At 38.0% G+C, this 19,349-nt stretch overlaps 1 protein-coding gene across 25 annotated transcripts in view; it reads left to right on the forward strand.

The window, feature by feature from the left end:
• The window catches only part of UBAP2L (ubiquitin associated protein 2 like), a 46,807-nt gene that overhangs the window by 133 nt on the left and 27,325 nt on the right, over positions 1 to 19,349 (forward strand). For 9 of the 25 annotated variants that reach the window (XM_077156286.1, XM_077156285.1, XM_077156290.1 and 6 more), the window contains exons 1-9: positions 13 to 122; positions 4,183 to 4,312; positions 5,501 to 5,578; positions 6,115 to 6,225; positions 11,876 to 12,044; positions 12,439 to 12,534; positions 12,940 to 12,985; positions 13,698 to 13,810; positions 17,886 to 17,938. In XM_077156286.1, coding sequence (XP_077012401.1) covers positions 4,223 to 4,312; positions 5,501 to 5,578; positions 6,115 to 6,225; positions 11,876 to 12,044; positions 12,439 to 12,534; positions 12,940 to 12,985; positions 13,698 to 13,810; positions 17,886 to 17,938 — 756 coding nt within the window. In that variant the 5' untranslated portion in view covers positions 13 to 122; positions 4,183 to 4,222. Of the gene's footprint in view, positions 1 to 12; positions 188 to 228; positions 542 to 4,182; positions 4,313 to 5,500; positions 5,579 to 6,114; positions 6,226 to 11,875; positions 12,078 to 12,438; positions 12,535 to 12,939; positions 12,986 to 13,697; positions 13,811 to 17,885; positions 17,939 to 19,349 lie in introns of those variants that run through there. The other 16 variants (XM_077156280.1, XM_077156284.1, XM_077156268.1 and 13 more) reach the window with 7 other exon arrangements.

Below are 19,349 nucleotides of genomic sequence, written 5' to 3' on the forward strand. Positions count from 1 at the left end.
GGAGGAGGGAGGCGCGAGAGCGAGCGCGAGAAGGAAAAGGAGGGAGGGGGTGGGGTGGAGGGAATCTTATATCACGTGATAGGGGCGGCGCGGCCCGGGGTGTCAGTGTGGAGGAGACTGAGGTAAAGTTGGGAGTGCAGCGGCGTTGGCGGCGGCGGCGGCGGCAGCGGCAGCGCGGCGGGGCCGGGTATTGTCCGCGGCCCCTTTAAATCCGCAATCCCCCTTTTACCCTCTCCTCTTCTCCCCTACCCCCTCCGAATCCCCCTCCCTAGGTAGGCCCTCCCGCACTGTGTCCCCCACCCCGCTATACACCCCCCTTTCTTGGTCCTGAGAGCCCTGGCGCCCCCCCTCGAGTCGGCCGCCGAAGGTTTTGTTTATGGTTGGGTTTGCGGCCTAGCGGGCCGCGCCAGAGCCGGGGCCTCGATTTGGGAGCGTGGCCGGGGCGGGGCTTGGAGCAGCCGGAGGGGGGGCCATGCGGCTAGAGCCTGAGGGGGAAGAACGAGAAAGAGCGCGAGCGAGCGAGGCCTGGGCCCTAGCTGAGGTAGGGCTCTCTCTTTATCCTGGGCAGTGCCTGTGGAGACGATGAGGGGCCTCCTCCGGGTTCAGCCCTCTGCGGGCCTCCTCTGATCCGGATTCGGCCTGGTTTGGGGGCGGCGGGGGGAAGGGAGGGCGATGGGGTGGAGCTGCCCCAGAGTCCCCCATGTAGCCCTCAGTTTGTCGTGCGGAGGATTAATTTGTTCCGGGTGGGAGGTAGGGAGGCGATTGGCCCCGTGGGTTCCTGTTGTGCGTTGAGGGGGGGTGAACCGCCCATCCTCCACGCGTGGGCTTGCGTCCCCTCTCCGTTTTCAGCCTCCTTTGTCAGCTCCTCTTACTACCCTTCCTTTCTCACCGTCCCAGGTTTTGGAATATATTTTTGCTGCTGTCTTTAGCTTCCTGTTGTCCGTTCTATAGTTTTGGGTACTCCAAACAATTATGATGTTATTTGGGAAGCTGGACATGGAGTCTCCCATAGGGTGTATTCAGCCTAAGAGACGTCACTAAAGCCTGGGGTATTTGGGATATCATAATGGGACAGAAATTTCAAATTTATTCAGACTTTTAACCGTGTGGACAGTACCTAAATTGCTTTGCAAACTGATGTTACAAACAGGAGACTGTTTCTTTTTCACCGTTCTTGAAATGTAGCCACCTCTGGTGTAGGATATTGTGGGGGGAAAACCACCGCAGAAACAGGCATTTTTGTTGTTTGTTATCCTTTTTGCCTTTGACACTCCCTGATGATTAGATGCAGAAATCCTCTTTTTTGTCTCCTCTCCTCACCCACCCCCATATCCTGCTTTGTGGAAATCTGATGTGACTTGCTGGCAGGTGGTGAGGGTGTATGACAACCAGCATTACTAGATAAAACGATTTGGCTGTGTAACGGTTTATAAAAGTGCTTTGAGATCCCACACCATTGTCCTTAAAGATAAGACTGTCCTAATTAATGATTACTTCAGTTGTGAAGGGGGGAAATATTGTTAGTATGTAAACTGGCGATGAAAGTCCTAAAAAATGTACTGTTTTGCTTTTGATTTTTAAAGCCTCCTTGGCTAAGTGTGTCCTAACTGGGAATTACCTTCTCTTACTAGATTCAGATTGGTGGGGAAGGGAATGCAGGGGTCATTTTCAACAAAGCATCTAAGCAAATTAATTACTCTGTTAGCTATAGCAAGCCTTACCTACAACAGTCCAGCTTCAGAGTTTCTGAATTGTTTCTCAAATTAGATTGTAAGCTCCCTGAGAGCAGCAACTGAGATTTATTGTTTTTGTATTTCCTGAAGTGCTGGACACATAGTAGATACTCAATAAATACTTGTTATTTATTTTTTTCAGTAAATTTTCTCTGGCTATTTTTTTAAGTAGCTGGTTTCAAAAAAATGATTAAGGGTACTCCTGTTGAAACCTGTATTTGTTCCTACACTATACCCTTGGTCTTCAATACTTCTCATCTACTTCCCTTAAATATATTGATTCTCTCAGAAAAAGTGCTCAACAAGATTAAGATTCCCTGTCTCTACTGTAATAACTGGGTATTTGCTTGCTACTAAAAGGCTACCAATTCTGTTCCCCACAAGTAGTAGTCCCAGATAACTTTTGACCTGTTGCTCCCTGTTACTGCGTAGGTGGTAAAATTTTCTTAGCTACACATTTCAGAGCACTTGTGTAAGAGAAATGGAAGTTGATAGCAAGAGTGATCAGGAAGATTTTTTTTCCTGTGCCTTTCAAGATGACTAGTTAGTGTATTTACATCTAATTGGGTATAGAATTTGTATCTACATGTCTAGTCAGGTAATTTATATTTCTGCAGTATAACATCCTCACAAATTGGAGTCACTTATGGAGTAAATAGTCAATATTTGTATGTTACAAGTGTGGGTGGGAAAGGGCTTACTCTCAGACACTTCATCATAGAGCCAATTTGAAATATAACAGCTTTCTTGTAGTCTTGATTTTTTTTCTTGTTGTTTGTTTGGATCCTTTTTTTTTTTTCCTTAAGTAAATTAAATGTTGAAACTTGATCATAATGCCAGCCTGGGAAAATAGACTACTGTGTAGCAAAATTTCCTGTATTAGGTTGAAATATTTACAGGCTTTTATGCATACGTGTGTGTAGGGGAAGAGGTAATGGTTAAAAATTAGCCCTGAAGCTATCTTAAAAATCTTTTCTAGTGATAGAGACTAGAGAACTCTTAATTCTTAGTGACTGTCAAAAAAACCCAAAGACCTGTGCAACCAATTGATCCAACTTGGTGAAGAATTGATACACAGAGAAGTCAGCTTTCTTTGTGATATCCAAGAAACAGGTGAAATTCACTTCTCTAATAGCTGAACCTTACATATTTCTTTAGAAGTCCTCCTTATCTTTCCTTCAAATCCAGCAATGTTTTTTGGACAGTGGAGAATTACTTTGTATAAAGTTTTACTGACAAAAACATTTTATGGAGAGCTGAAGAGTATAAACTTGTCCTCATTGGAAGGAAATTAAGCAATGCAAAGTAACCTTATTTTGAACCCTCGGTCATATGGTGAATGTTTTCATTGTTTACTAAAAGCAGCAGCTGAAATTGCATTATAAAACAAAGTATGAATGAAGAGAACTTGAATTCGGTAGAATCCTTGCTTGTTAGATGTGTTATAACAAAAACTATGTTCTGGTTTTGGGAAGGCCTTGTGTGTTCTGTCTCTCTTTAAAGATTCAACTAAATCATCTTGCCAGCAGTAATGTCTCAAGCTTAAAATGACTTCCCAGAAGCCCTTTCTTCCAAATAATAACATTGTACTAGGTACTTTTGGTTTGGGACAGATTTGGGAGTCTCTGTATATTAAGGTGAGTGGTGGAAGGTAATGGCAATTCTGGTTTCTTGAAACTGTGGATTAGGAGACTATCAGAAGCAACTGTAAAAGTAGTATGTTGAAATTATTGTCCAGGAAACTGAGATTTTGGGCAAAATCACTCGGGCTAATACATACCCTGTTCAAGGCTGTGGTGAAAAAAACAAAAGCCCATACTAAAGGATAGAAACTTAAGGGAGAAAGAGAAGCAGACTAGAGCTTATTCTTTCCCAAGCCAAGTGGAGGTCACATGCAATTTATGTGAAATGGTTATGAGGTAGGTAAGGCTGTTTTTCTTTGGGAGATTGAGTACAGCATTTTAATTTTTTTGTTTTGTTTTGTTATTTCTTTGGGGTATGGAGTAATCCCTTTCCTGAATGGCTTTGTTTCCAGGCTTCACTGATTACATTTCCTTCTGTCAAATGAACTTCAGATACTTTCTGGGCCGTATAGAAGACTTTTGATTGTTAGCATTGTTTTGCTTACTAGCAAGGTAGCAAAACTTCACAAAAGTTGGTTATAAGGGCTGAGTAACCAAACCGTGCCATTAACTTTAAATTATGAAATCATGACTTATCAAACTACAGTGCACACACATATTCTATGCATTTTTTGCTATACAAAATGAGATAGCAGCCATAGTTCCTTAAGGAATTTTTCAGGCTAAATATGTATGTCAAGAACAGATGAATCTTCTTGGTTTGTTGTTCCTTTGAAAAACTGAAAGTATTTGGTGATAAAGCTGCTGAGGTTGGAAACTTCTTTTGTCCTCATTTAAAGTCTAAACTTTTTTTTTAATCTTTTCAGTATTCTACCTTGTAAATACTGTTATTTGTATATACTGTAAATGATGACATCGGTGGGCACTAACCGAGCCCGGGGAAACTGGGAACAACCTCAAAACCAAAACCAGACACAGCACAAGCAGCGGCCACAGGTAAAGAACCCAAGGGATACGGATCCATGGGTAGCCTTGCTGGTTGCTACTTCTTTCCATTCAATACAGCATCAATCTGGGCTTTGGGTTGCTCATTTCGGTTCTTTATTCTTGTTTTCTAGTCCTTGTCTCTTTTTTTTTTTACCATAGATCCTGATAACTATTAATGGCATGTTGTGGTACTACAGGCTTACTTGTTTTCTTAATGCTGCATCACAAAGCTTAGACAGATGGGTCCTGTGCTTTGTATCTGTAGGACAGCATTTCCCTTCTTTCATCTGAACTACTTTTCCAATATATTCTGTATTTCCTGGACTTTCTCTCTTACATCTCTTAGGACAACTTCTGTCTTGCCACCTCTTCCTTTCCAGATTTTATTAATGGCTTTTCCTTTCCCTAACTTGTCTTTTATTTTCTTCTCTGATCTCATTGAGGGTTTATCTGATTTTTCCTTTCCCACGAGGAGGTGGCACCTTCACTATGTTCCTTCACAATTAACAAGTGAGACACCATAAGTAAATTAACTTCCTAGGTATTGGGATTTATGGGTTTGTCTTATTTGGAAGTTTGATTGCGATACAATCTATTTTCCTTACTCATTTTGGTATTGGTTGGTCCTTTATGTGAAAAACTTACTTCTATTTGGTTATGGTCGGATAAACTGACTATATGACTAGAATGTTCCCCTTTTTCTTTCACCAATGTTATCAAGTGAATTTTAGCACTTAATCTCATTTGGTACAGTAAAGCTCCTAGTATCCTATACAGATAACTCAGAAGATATGTTGATTGCATCCTCAGACTAAACCTTATGGTATTCTCAGTTCTAGGAATAAGAGGGTGATATTGGTAATGTAGAAACAGGAATACAGTTTACATCCATGGCTTTGCAAAGGCATTAATGTTAATTAAGAGGCAAATATTTCAAAGTGGTGCTGTAATCTTTATGAACATAGGTAAAAAAAGATCCTTGCTTTCTTAGAGTTTGAAGAATGAAGTATAGTAGCAGCTTCACTCTTTGTTTTATTGTCATTTTGCTGATTTAACAGTCTTAATTGTTATTAGTATTTTAATTACTTGATTATAACAAGAAGGAAACTGGGAAATGGGGTGGGATTGACTACATAGGTCCCTCTTTAAAACTGTTGCCTCTTACTCATGTTTTCTTGATCTGTTTTCAATTCTTAGGCCACTGCAGAACAAATTCGACTTGCGCAGATGATTTCGGACCATAATGATGCTGACTTTGAGGAGAAGGTAAAACAAGTGAGTATAACACTAATTAGCTGCCAATTGTAGAGAAAGATATCAGAATTAAATAGCATATATGACTACCAGGAATTATGACCTGAAATATGATAGATGAAGCCAATAAATAAGTGTTTTCATTATCTGATTTGCTGTTACCTCTTCAGACAGATACCTTGTTCAGAGAGGTTTGATCTTAATTTTAACCTCTTGCTTATTGAATGAGTTTGCTGATGCCATTTTATAGAAACTTTGAGTGGTTGTAGAATCTAGGAAATTTGGAAATTTATATGCTGGTGCCTTGATTTAGGGTTTGATTCTTTATTTGATGCTTTATTTGTTTGATGGCTTTGTAAATACTTTTGACCCCTAGCCCCAAACCACAGGTGTTAAAATTTTGCTTTGGGAACTAGAATACCAAAATTCTGTAAATCTTGCTTATTAATTCTAGCTCTATCAAACTCAGCTTGTGTCTTCTTCCCTCTTTCCTCTTTAGTTTACTTTTGTGGGGGATGTAAGCTTGCTCATAATGGTTGCTGATCTTACTCTTTTAGTTGATTGATATCACCGGCAAGAACCAGGATGAGTGTGTGATTGCTTTACATGATTGCAATGGCGATGTCAACAGAGCCATCAATGTACTGCTGGAAGGAAACCCAGACACGGTAGGATGCTGATACAGGGTTTTAGAAAGTGGTTTCCCATTTGGGGGATTAATAATCTAAAAATAGCAAGTGGGGTAACTGAACTTAATAAAAGAGTACATTATTCACCAAACAAAGCAGGGAACTTTCTTGGGAGATATTTTATTTATTTTGTTTTAAACCATACATCCCCTTCATGGGTTTTTCAGTAGTAGGAGAGAACAGATTAAGTCATTCTCATCTAATTGTCCTGGGTGAATGTTTTCTAGGCTGGGTTAGTCTGAATTAGAAATGCTATTTCGTAGCCTTGGTTATTAATCATGGAAGATTTCTGTTCTGAACAAAGCAGAAATTGCTACTGAACAAAGTTACACATTGCACTCCATTCTGAACTCAGGACATTCCCATCAGTGTCAGCTTAACATCTCACACTACTGTTTCATTGTGTGGACTTATTTATGTTTAGCTATCATAGGTAAATAGCTTTATAGCCACATGACCATCCCTGGAGATGATAGGGGATATCTTGGAGGTCCTCTTGCTCTGGAGTTTAGAGAAGTTGCTTTCAGTTCTTCCTCTCCTTCCCACTTAATGAGAATTGTAACCTTTTTGATTTTTCTTTGTTTATCTATGTGCCAAATTGTAAGCCCCTTCAGAATAGGGTACTACTAACCTTTGGATGTTCCTGCAGCACTTAGGAGAGACCCTTTCATTTTTTTAATGAACATCATTTTGAAGTCATTTTGATTTACTCAGTCTTACATTGGGGGTCTTGGAATAGATAGCCTGGTATATCCTTAGAGATACTAATTTTACTCGTGTTGCAGAATCACTTCCCTTGTGGCTAAATGCTGGAGGTTTGTCAGTTACCTTAAGGCAATGGAAAATAATAGTGGAAAACTATTAACCATTGAGTTTGAATGTATGGATCTGTCTTCAAAAGTGTGGTCCTAGATTAAAGTTTTATATGTTATTGGTCTTATTTGTAAATTCACTACCTGGATGATCAAGCAAGTGCCTTTGGTTCATTTAATGTATTTCTCTAGAATAATTGTCTCAAGGTTTTGGGTGGAGAAGGGGTGGGCCTACTTGTGCTTTAAAAAAAAAGTCTGAATGCTTTTTCATGTAAATTGCATTTTGTTTTACCTTCTAGCATCTTCTGTTTAGTGCTGCAAGTCTGACCTCCCACAGTATCATAAAAGAAAGCAAGCTGGAGAGTGTAGGCTTGCCCCACAAATGAACCAGCTACTAGTGAAACCAATGGGAAGCAAAGACAGCTACCAGGGATGTGTTTGGGTGGGTGAGGTGATAGCAGGAAACTAGCAGTGCCTTTGGGAGGAGCACCACAGTTCATTTTCTGTAGAACCCATCTGGTGCCAGTGAAAGGAGAAAAATGACAGATTCCTAAAGGTCAGCAGGTTTTGAGATAGACTAGCATAAACTCTGGTTAGTGACCAAGGGCCTTAAAAGCTGAGTCTAATACAGCTTTTGCAATGTGACTGTGTGATTGTGAAAACCTTGTATCTGATGCTTCTTTTATCTACCTTATGAATAGATGAGTGAAACATATGGATTAAAAATAAATAGATAATAGGGTTAACAAATGTTAAAAGAAATTTAGTAGATTGAAATGCTAGTGTGATCAATGAAAGGGAGGGATAAGGGGTATGGTATGTATGAATTTTTTTTTGTTTTCTTTTTATTTTTCTGAATTGATGCAAATGTTCTAAGAAATGATCATGATGAATATACAACTGTGTTGAAAAAAGAATGTTTATATTGTATGTTGATTGGTTTTATTAATAAAAATTAAAAAAGTAAAAACTATGGTAGAAAAAAAAACTGAGTCTAGTTTCCAGTGTTCCTGATGCATATTTACTATAATATTATTGTAACTTTTTAATTGGAACTAGTTTGAGTATAAAATGACTCATTAGATTTAATGTGGAGTGAGAGTGGGGGAGCAGGCAGCGAAGGGACTGCTGAGTTTAGGTGGTTACTTTATTTTCTTTTTAAATCATTATTTTAGTAAACTATTTGTAGGATATTGAGAATATAAATAATTTTAAATTTACTTTTTAATAAATTAAACCATAATTTTAAATAGTAAAAATTAATAACTGAAAATAATAAATAAAATTCATTATTTCACTACCTAGAGAAAACACTAACATTTTAGTAGATAGCTTTCTAACCCTTTTTTTAAGTGTAATGCACATCTGTCTTTTTTTTTTTTAAGAATGAGATCTTATTAGATGTAGTGTTTTTGTTTTTAAATATTGAGAAATCTTTACGTACATACAGTCCATACGTAGGATACAATCAGTGGCTCACAGTATCATCACATAGTTGTGTGTTCATCACCATGATCATTTTTAGAACAGTTGCATCACTCCAGAAAAAGAAATAAAAAGAGAAAAGAAAAAAACCTCATACACCTTACCCCTCCCTCTCATTGACCACTAGTATTTCCATCTACCTAATTTATTTTATCCCCCTATTATTTATTTTTTATTCTTTTTTTATTCATCTGTCCATAGTCTGGTTAAAAGGAGCATCGGACACAAAGTTTTCACAATCACATGGTCACATTCTAAAAGCTATATCATACAATCATCTTCAAGAATTAAGGCTGCTGGAACACAGCTCAACAGTTTCAGGTATTTCTCTCCAGCTGCACCATAAACTAAAGAAGGATATATATATTATGCATAAGAATAACCTCCAGGCTAATCTTGATTCTGTTTGAAATCTCTCAGCCACTGAAACTTTATATAGTCTCATTTCTTTCCTTCCCCTTTTTTGTTAAGAAGGCTTTCTCAATGATGCTGGGTTCCAGCTCATCCTGGGAGTTCTGTCCCACATTGCCAGGGAGCTTCACACCCCTGGGAGTCATTTTTTATTTATTTATTTATTTTTTACATGGGCAGGCACCGGGAATCGAACCCGGGTCCTCTAGCATGGCAGGCAAGCGTTCTTGCCTGCTGAGCCACTGTGGCCCGCCCAATCATATGTTTTTTAATATACTTTTTTTCGCTTAATATATTGTGAACTTTGCCATATTTATATATGAGGATCTGCATGAGGTGCTTAAGTTTATATTTTCTAACTTTATTTTGGACAGTATTAAAACTATTTTTAAAAAGTTGAAAGAATAATACAGTGTATTACAAATTTTGCATATTTGCTGCTCTCTCATATCTATTTATATGTAGTTCTCTTTGGGGACTGAACTATTTGAAAGTAAATATTAGACATTATACTACTTTATTCCCTGACTTTTTTTTCAGCATGCTTCTCTTAAAGAGGACATCCTTTAACATGACCACAATACAATTATTAATAATATATTATCTAATATCCAGTCCATATTCTTGAAAGTTTATCAGATATTAGATGTTACTGAGTACTATCCTAGTCCAGCTCAACTCAGTTGTTGAGTTGGACTAGGATAATCCTGTAGTCTTGGTATTTTTTCTGGAACTTTTGTTTGTGACAGTTAAGTGATGTATGTTTTTTGTTTGCTTTTGATGTATGGTTTTCCATTATGAGTTTCAGAAAGCTTATTTTCCTCAGGAATGAGCGAATGTTTTGTACAGGTGTTTATTTTCCATGACACAAGTTTTCCCTCCTGCAGTATGGCATACAGCAGATTGTTTTTCTTTGGGGGGTATTGAATTGGATTTTATCAGTTCAGGAAGAATAGGGAGAGCATGGCAGGTAAAACCTGAATGGAAGACTTCATATTTATATAATCAGTGTATCTCAAGGCCAGGTCTATGCCTTCCTGATTGCCATTTGATCTTCCTTTTTTTTTAGTTGTGGCAACATATATACAACAGAAAGCTCGACATCTAAACCATTTTTAACCATTTAGGGGCATTAATTACTTTTACAGTGTTGCGCTACCATCACCACCTTCCATTTCTAAAACCTTCTCATCACCCAAAACAGAAAGTACCCATTAAGCAGTAACTCCCCATTTTACCTCTCCCAGCACCTGGTAACTTCTCTACTTTCTGCCTCTATGAATTTATATACTCCTGGCATTTCATAAATAATGAGCTGAATTATAAAATATTTGTCCTTTTGTGTCTTGCTTATTTCACTTGGCACGTATTTTCAAGGTCCATCCATGTTGTATCATGATTCAGAATGGTCCTTTTTTTTTTTTGGTACTTCATCCATGCGTCTGAATGATTTAATTAATTAAATTATAATTTAAAGAATCATCAGAGAAGTTATGAGTTTACAGAATAATGCATAACCTACAGGATTCCCATTACACCTATTATTAACACTTTGTATTAGTGTGGTATATTTGTTGCAATTAATGAAAGCTTTTTTGGGGGGTGGGGGGAGGGTGCATAATCCTGGAATCAAACCTGGGGCTCCTGCATGAAAGGTGAGCGTTTTACCACTGAACCATCCATGCACCCTTGAAAACATATTTTTGCAATTATACTATTAACTATAATCCGTGGTTTAACTTAAGACTTCTGCTCACTTTTTATGGCTGAATAGTATTCCATTGTTATGAATATAATACTACATTTTGTTTATCCATTCATTGTTGGTGGACGACGCTTGGGTGGTTTCTACCTTTTGACTGTTGTGAGTACTGCTGCAATGAACGTTGGAGACAAGTACCTGTTTGAATTCCTTCTTTCAGTTCTTTGGGATATATATACCTAAGAGTAGAATTGCAGATTTATATTCTCAAGCAATGCATGAGAGTGCCTGTTGTACCTCATCCTTGTCAACACGTATTATTTCCCATTTTTTTAGTCACTGCCATCCCACTAAGTATGAACTGGTATCCCATCGTGGTTTTCATACACATTTCACTAATAGCTAATGATGTTAGGCATTTTTTCATGTGTTTATTGGCCATTTGTAGATCTTTGGAGAAATGTCTGTTGAAACCTTTAGCCCATTTTTTAATTGGGTAGTTTGTCTTTTTGTTATAGAGTTGTAAGAATTCTTTATATAATCTCTGTATTAAACCCTTATCAGATATATGGTTTTCAGATATGTTCTAGCCATTCTGTACATTGGCTTTAAATAACATCCTTTTTGATGCTGGTCTTTTTTTAAATAAAGAACATTGCTGTGTGTACATATGTAGATAGGTTGACATAGTTGTTCTTTTCCTTCTGAATTCTGGATTACTTGCTTGATCCGAGAATGTGCCTTTGAACAGAATGCTGCTTGTTCTGAGAGCAAAATCAATTTTTAGAAACTCAATTTTCACTTTTGCTTTATTTAACATGATTGGCTATAACAATTTTGAGTCATTGGATCTGAAGAGAATTTGGTTTTTTGTTTGTTTTAAGCTCAGAAAACGTACTTGAAAGATAGACCAGTAACTGTTCTTTGACTCCTATTCCAAGTAACTGAACTGAATACAGGTCTTATTGATCCTTTTGAAATGATCCCTGTAGTCCATTAGCTCCAAGCGCCTCCCCTACAAAAAAGAACTTAAATTTTGGCAGTGATATATAGAGAATTTGTTTAAAAATTCTGTGTTCCCCACTTAAACAGATGAGTAAACTAGTAGCAGTGTCTTAAACATGGATCCTGGGAAAATAATTAGTGGTTGTGGTTTTCTTCTTTAGTGTCCTGATAGCAATCCATGTTAATTAGGCATAAACGTTTTCCCCTCTTTTAGCATTCCTGGGAGATGGTCGGGAAGAAGAAGGGAGTCTCAGGACAGAAGGATGGTGGTCAGACGGAACCCAATGAGGAAGGCAAAGAAAATCGAGACCGGGACAGAGACTATAGTCGGCGACGTGGTGGTCCACCAAGACGGGGGAGAGGTGCCAGCCGTGGACGAGAGTGTATGCATGGGGCTTTATCAAAACCAGCTGTGGGTCAGTAATGTCTAGACTCCTGGGATGTGTCAGGGCCTTGCCAAGCAGGACCCAGGAACCATTATCTCACCCTTTTGCTTTCTTGCCATTCTCTGTTACAGAACCTTGGCATCTCCTGCATGTAGCCTTTACTAACAGCCACCAGTTTGGCATGACATTATCTTGTAGTTATTTGTAGAGTTGCTTAACAGTTCTCTGTTGTGGTTCATCACCATTTCCCAAGAAATCCTCATGTTCCATCCTTCCAGCTTATTTTCTCTCCTTTATTATTGTCCCTTTAATACCAAATATGCATACCATTTATATATTTATATAATCTGTTGACTCTGATCTGGCCTTTGTGTTTTGTTTTTTTCCCTAGTTCGGGGACAAGAAAATGGATTAGATGGCACCAAGAGTGGAGGGCCTTCTGGAAGAGGCACAGAAAGAGGAAGAAGGGGCCGTGGCCGAGGCAGAGGTGATCAGTTTGTGAGGGAGATGGATATCGGGGACAGGGTACTTTTATTAGTTCTTTAGGGGTGTCCCTTAGTTAAAAACAAATTCAAATGGAATCTGGTTTCCTTAACTGTTGAAGTGTCATACAAATTCTAGGGATTGTTGAGTAGAGAGTGGAAAGAAAGATAAATGTTATTTTCTCTAGTCTTTATTGCTCATGTTACTGTATTTACTTTGAGGACCTAGTAGTTGCGGAGCAAGGATGTGATATAGTGATGATTATACTGCTGTGTTATAATATTAATATGCTACATGGAATTGAGGGAAAGACCATCTGATGATCTCAACCACTTAACAATTTAGAGCTGCCTCTGCTGGCAAGGTGGTTTTATATCAACCTCTAAAATGTTTCTCTCTTTTTCTTTAGGTGGCTCTGGTAGGAGGGGAGGAAGGTTTTCTGCTCAAGGAATGGGGTACGTTTCATTAATCAGAGTCTTTTTTCTCCTCCCCCCCCCATACCCCCCAAGAATTGCCATTATTTTCAAGTGGTTATTATCCTGGTATCCTGAAGACAATAGGCAGCTTTTACCAAAATGCCATTAGAAGAGGGTACACGGGTAATTCAGTTTTAGAATTCTCACCTACTGTGCGGGAGATCTGAGTTCGATTCCTGGCCCATGCACTCAAAAAAAATTTAACAAATGGTACTGCGATAACAGAATATTCAGTGAAACAAAACGAAATGTGACTCCCACCATGCACAGCATACAAAAAAGAAATGCAATCAGAAGAATTTCTAGACTATTTGGTCTGAAGAGTACATGGACGTGGGGCTCATTTCTTAGGGATAAGTTTTCACCACCTAAATCAGTCTCCATCTTGATAGCTTCATTTGAATGTATGTGCATATATATACACACACACATAAACATCTTCTATTTTCTAAAAATTTCCATGGGAGATTTACAAATATTTATAAATATGCAAATAGGTAGGCTAGGCTGATAAATAAAGGAAAAGTAGATGGCAGTTACTTTTATAGGCTGGGGCTGTGATTAATCTGCAAAGGGTAGTAGATAGTCAAGGTTGCCTTCCTCTTTTTTTTTTTGCCTTCCTCTTTGAATTAATATTTGGTGGTGTTGCTTAGAATCAGAGATCCTTTTAAGCTTTATTTTTTCCCTCCAGAACTTTTAACCCAGCTGATTATGCAGAGCCAACCAATACTGATGATAACTATGGCAGTAGTAGTGGCAATACGTGGAACAACACTGGCCACTTTGAACCAGATGATGGGACAAGTGAGTGAACATTTACTATTGATTTCTTGTCTCTGGGAAGCTAAGGAAATGATTTTGAGGTTATAGTGAAGGTGAAAAGGTGGGAGAATAATTAATTTTTGGCAGGGATAGAGTGAAGAGAGATGGAAGTTGAAATAGCATTATACATGTTATTTCGCTTGATCCTTTTCACTTTTTTATGAAGTAGATATTATTTATCATCATTTTACACGTTGACTGACATTTTACAGGCTGACTGACAGCTTTCAAAATTTGCTAGTATTTGAATTAGAAATTATATTCAATTTTAAAAGCCTGTGCTCTTTCTGTTATGCCATGTGACTGCCTTTAGCTCCAAGAGTATTTTGTAGTGTTCCTGTTAAAGGGTAGCTTTGGTTTTGAAAAGATATCTAGGATATTAAGCCACTATTTTTGGAGATGAGCTGGGCCCATAATCAAAGGCCGGTATCAATTTTTCTGGTATCAAGATATATCGTTTTCTACCTTCATTTTTAGAAAATCTTATCGGAACAAGAATTTAATTTCTAGTCTTTCTAACTTTCCTTGTTGGTTCGCGCCTTCTGAGTGTGGTGGAACATGGGATTTGAACCAGATTGCTTTTCTGTTATCTGACTTTGGTGCCTCCATCTGGATATGGTATAAACGTTCAAGGATGTATTGGGTTTGTGTGAAACACTAAGATCAGCTTACGGGTTAAGGATATGTGTGGTGCTTTAAATAAAAGCAACTTTTGGGCTATAGAATGCTTTCTTTTTGTGAGATCACCCACCTCCTTCTAGATGAGCCAGCCATGGAAAGCCTGAGGCTTTTTTTTCTCTTGTTCAGGGGGGAGTGAGTTAATAGGGCCTTGATTGGGCCCTCTAGTTCTTCATCCATTTAAATTTGCTTTGACCCTGTTCAGAGATTAGTGAGCTTCTCCTCTAGGGGAGGGTCTTTGGGACAAACTACTTTTCAGCCACAGCTCACAAGATGTTATACTTCAAGGCCTGAATGATGCCTACTTTTTGTTTACCAAGCTGATGTCTCATAAACTCATTTTGGATATTTTCCGTGGGTGGAGGCTGAAGTTGAGTTATTGATAAGTTAGGTATCTTGTGGAATACCCTTCACCATTTGGCTGAAATATCCTGTTTCTGTTTTAACTTACTAGAATTTGGAGGCCTTAGAACTGATCAATCATCTGTTGATGACTTTGTAGGGGCAGTGGTATGGTAGCAGCTGAATAACAAAAGTTCTTGTTGTATCTTCGGTAGAAAAGATGATAGAAGTTAAGGAATATGTTTTCAGTTGGGTGATAGAAAATCATGCATACAGTTCCAGTCCTAGATTACAAATTTTAGCTTTCTTCAACAAGGTCTGGTTGGAAAAACAGGGAAGGGCCAAGTGTGCGTTTATTTCTACTGAAAAGAGAATGGAACAGATGTGGAAGACTGGAATCAGAAATCTGTGATTTGTGGCTGAATGAAATTGTATATAATGCTGTCATTTTGTTGGGTATAGCTTCATGCATTCCCATCATTGTTAATTTCATGATTTGAACATACATTCATGCATGGTCTATTTATGTGTCTTTATAAAATAGCAAACTTCAAATTTCCTTTTTAATTTAATAAGAAATTCAAATCTACCTTTAAAATATCCACAGGTACAGTGGGAGTTGTGTATTGGGGGCAAGTATTTTCATTCACAAGCAAAATTTCACTGGTTGTTTTTTCTTTTCTTTTCTTTTTGTTTCAGGACTTGATTTCATTGGGGTTGAGGGGTCAAATTATCCCCGAAAATTTGAGACTGCTCCTGGTATGATACATCCAGGCGCCTAACTGCCCCGGATATTTTTATAGATTTTTATGAACTAAAATATCTGTGGATATGTCATTTTTCTGTCTTTCTGCTTTTTTCTCTGCCCTTTTTCTCTCATTTTCTATGTCCATTTTTCCTTTTTAAAATGTGTTCATTTAATCATTAAGATTTACATTGATTGTGCTTTCTGCTGATGGACTGGAAACCCTAATCTGCTGTTGTTCAGAGCCTATCCATTCTTACTGTTCTTTAATGCTTCCTCAGCATAGCCCTATCCTTGCCTCTTCCTCAGCCATGTTCATATGTCCTAAATAGGGAAGTACCAAATACACACCTGCATTCTTTTTTACATGGACAGGCACCAGGAATTGAACCCGGGTGTCCGGCATGGCAGGTGAGAACTCTGCCAGCTGAGCCAGAGTATTAAAAAAAGAAAATTTGCATTGAGAGCGTAGCTTATGGCTTTTCAGGTCACTTTCAACTCTAGGAGCCTGGATTTTGGATTCCATTTAGTAAGGATGTGGATGGATGTCAGTTGGGAGGAAGAGTGCTACCACCAGAGCGAGAAAAGGCTGTGATTTTTCACTTGTCTAGATTTTAGTGGGTTTTGAAAACATTGTTATTGTTAAGTGATTTGGAGTTTCCCAGGTGTAATTCTAATATGATCTTGAGAAGTCACTACAATGAACATATTTTCTTTTAGGAAAAAGCTTTCTCATTATTAAATGTTAAGAAGAAATTCACATGGGTTTTGTAGGTATTACAATATTCCCTTCAGCGACAATGAAATATCTTGAGTGCTAGACTGCTGTTCTGTCATTTTTTTTTTTTTTTTTTTTTTTTTTTTTTTTTTTTTAAGGAAGGAAAGACAGAGAAGGAAGGAAGGATGGAAGGAAGGAAGGGAGGAAGAAAGGGAAACATTTTTAAACATTTTCTTGTTTTATTATATTTTGTTTGTTTGTTTGTTTGTTTGTTTACATGGGCTGGGGCCGGGAATCGAACCGGGGTCCTCCGGCACGGCAGGCAAGCACTCTTGCCCGCTGAGCCACCGCGGCCCGCCCTGTTCTGTCATTTTTAAAGAAACTTTCTCCATTTGGAGAGAGGACTTCAATAGTTATTCAATATATATTGTTGTTCTAGAAAAGAAAAGTAGTATTCTTACCCTTTCTGTAGACGGGTTCCTGTTTCTTACTATGATTCCTTTGGTTAAATGGAAGAATCCTGGGTCCATTAGAAACTTCCATGCAAAATTCCTTAAGAAAGGCCATTTTGGGCGGGCCACGGTGGCTCAGCAGGCAAGAGTGGTTGCCTGCCATGCCTGAGGATCTGGGTTCAATTCCCAGTGCCTGCCCATGTAAAAAAAAAGAAAAAGAAAGGCCATTTTCCCTTTCTGATATGTACACGAAGTGAAAATAGAGGGATAGATATGAATGGTGGTTTAATTGCTTACAAACCTCTCCTGTAGAGACTTTCTCCCATCTTTGGTATTACCAACATGAGGAGGAAGTACACCTCTGTTGTCTCTGCTGTGACTTTGGCAGGACAGAGTTCATGTTCTGTTCTTTAGGATTAGAATTAGGATGGAGATATCATTCAAATTCGATTTTTCACTCTTATCCAGTGTCTTCCAGAGAAAACAGATCCATATAGGGACTTTTCCTTACAGTTAAATATCTAGGTAAACCAGTAGGATTTATAAGCTTGGCTGTTGATGAATTTGTATTTTTTTATTCAGTTCAAGTAGGAGATAGTTCTCAGGGCTCTTGGTTTGAATTTCAAGCTTTTCCTTCTTTACTGCCCTTACACTAACCATCTTGTAGCATTCATCTGTGTTGCTCTTTTTCTGTTGTCATCTCTTCAGACTGCCTGCAGTTTTATCTTATATCAGATAAATAGGCCTAGTTTGCATGTTCTGGTTTAAATTGGCTGCTTCAATTTCATTGAACTGACTGCTATGTCAGAGGGCTTGAGGGCCTTAAGGAGATTGCCTAGAGCATTGGTATGTGGGTTTTTTTGTTTTTGTTTGTTTTGTTGCTGTTGCAGCTATATAACAAAAACTGAAGGTGTCTGTGAAATCATAATCTTAATAAAATCCCGATGCTTTGAGGTATCCTTTTCTAAGGAGTCTTTTCCTCCCTCTGAAACTCAAGAATCACTTCTCATTACTAAATTCTGGTCACACTTTTGGCTGCCAGAAATATTAATACATTGATATTTTCTGTACATGCTTTGTAATGGCATATCACATATTTCACTATTCTTCCTTTATTCCCAGGTGCATGGAGGACTGCAACAGAGGAGTGGGGAACTGAAGATTGGAACGAAGATGTAGGTATTCCCAGGTGATTCCTCACTAGTGTCTTCTATCCCTAAGTGGTGTTTAGGGATAGTAAATGGGTGTGATTCTGCCTCTCACAATTCACCCGTAAGATTCTGACCCAAAACTTTTACATCCAAAATAGTGTTCTGAGCCAGAACATTTCACATATGTTATGTGAAGGAGACTGGGCATGAACAGGACTCTGTGGAACTACACTGTGGAAAGGGCAAGTGCACTTGTGTAAGTCCAATACCTGATTGTTAGTTTTATCTCAGGAAGAAATGGTGATTGGGTAGGGCACCAGAAATGGAGTTAGGCAGGTAGTACATTGAGTAACGAGTGGTGGTGATACAAATATAGAGAATGACTCAACCTGGAGTATTCCATTATTTGGTTAGCACTTAAATATTTGATGTTTGGCTTGAAGGTGGATACAAAGTGAGAATTATAGTACTGAATCCTCAACCTTCAAATTTGGTTTGTTCTGGAATCCTTTTATTTACTTGAAGTCAAACTTTGTAATTGTAAATGACATTAGTGTGTATACCCTTGGCCATCGGACAGCTTGACTCAACTTTGAAACTATATAGATAGGTGGCACATAAACAAGCTCTGAATTCACTGGAGGAGTATCTGGATAAAATGCCTTTGCCAATTCCTGGTTACAGTCAGGTTTTTGTGTATATTATGGTTTTCACTTAATCATGTACAAATAAACTCTCGTTTTAACTTTTTAAAAAAATTTATTAATTAAAAATTTAACGAACGAACTAAAACATTAACATGAGATTATTTCGTTCTACATATATAATCAGTAATTCACGATATCATACTTAGTTGCATATTCATCATTTCTTAGAACATGTGCATCAATTCAGAAAAAAAATAAAAAGATAACAGAAAAAGAAATAAAACGAAAACAAAGAAAAAGATTATACATACCATACCCCTTACTCCTCACTTTCATTGCATTTTAACTTTTTTATCCTGCTTTCCTATGCTCATATATATATATATTCAGGCAAGAAAGCTTTTGTGGTAAGAGGAAATTTCATGTCAAAACGGTTTTGGTTGCACATACCTGGGTTTCTAAAATTTCAGATGCATCAGTGTCAGTGAATTATTATTTTCTGTTTCAGTTGAATAAGACTCTTATGAATAGTTACTCCCTGTTTTTGGCTTGTCTGCGTAAGCCGCTTTCAGAGAATGGTCTATTTGGGAAGGTGGTTTCCCTATTTGTAGAGAAGAGGATTTTAATCAAAAAATAAAACTCTTATCAACTTCAAGACTTATTCCTTACCATTGCTTATCTAATTCTTGCATCTTACTGTAGAGAAACTACAGTAGGTAGTTGAAGTCCATATTAAGGAAAAATTGCATCTAGTTATCCCTGAAATAACCTTAACTTACCAGCACTTA

Source organism: Tamandua tetradactyla, chromosome 4 (assembly GCF_023851605.1).
Source record: "Tamandua tetradactyla isolate mTamTet1 chromosome 4, mTamTet1.pri, whole genome shotgun sequence".
Classification (NCBI taxonomy): Eukaryota; Metazoa; Chordata; class Mammalia; order Pilosa; family Myrmecophagidae; genus Tamandua; species Tamandua tetradactyla.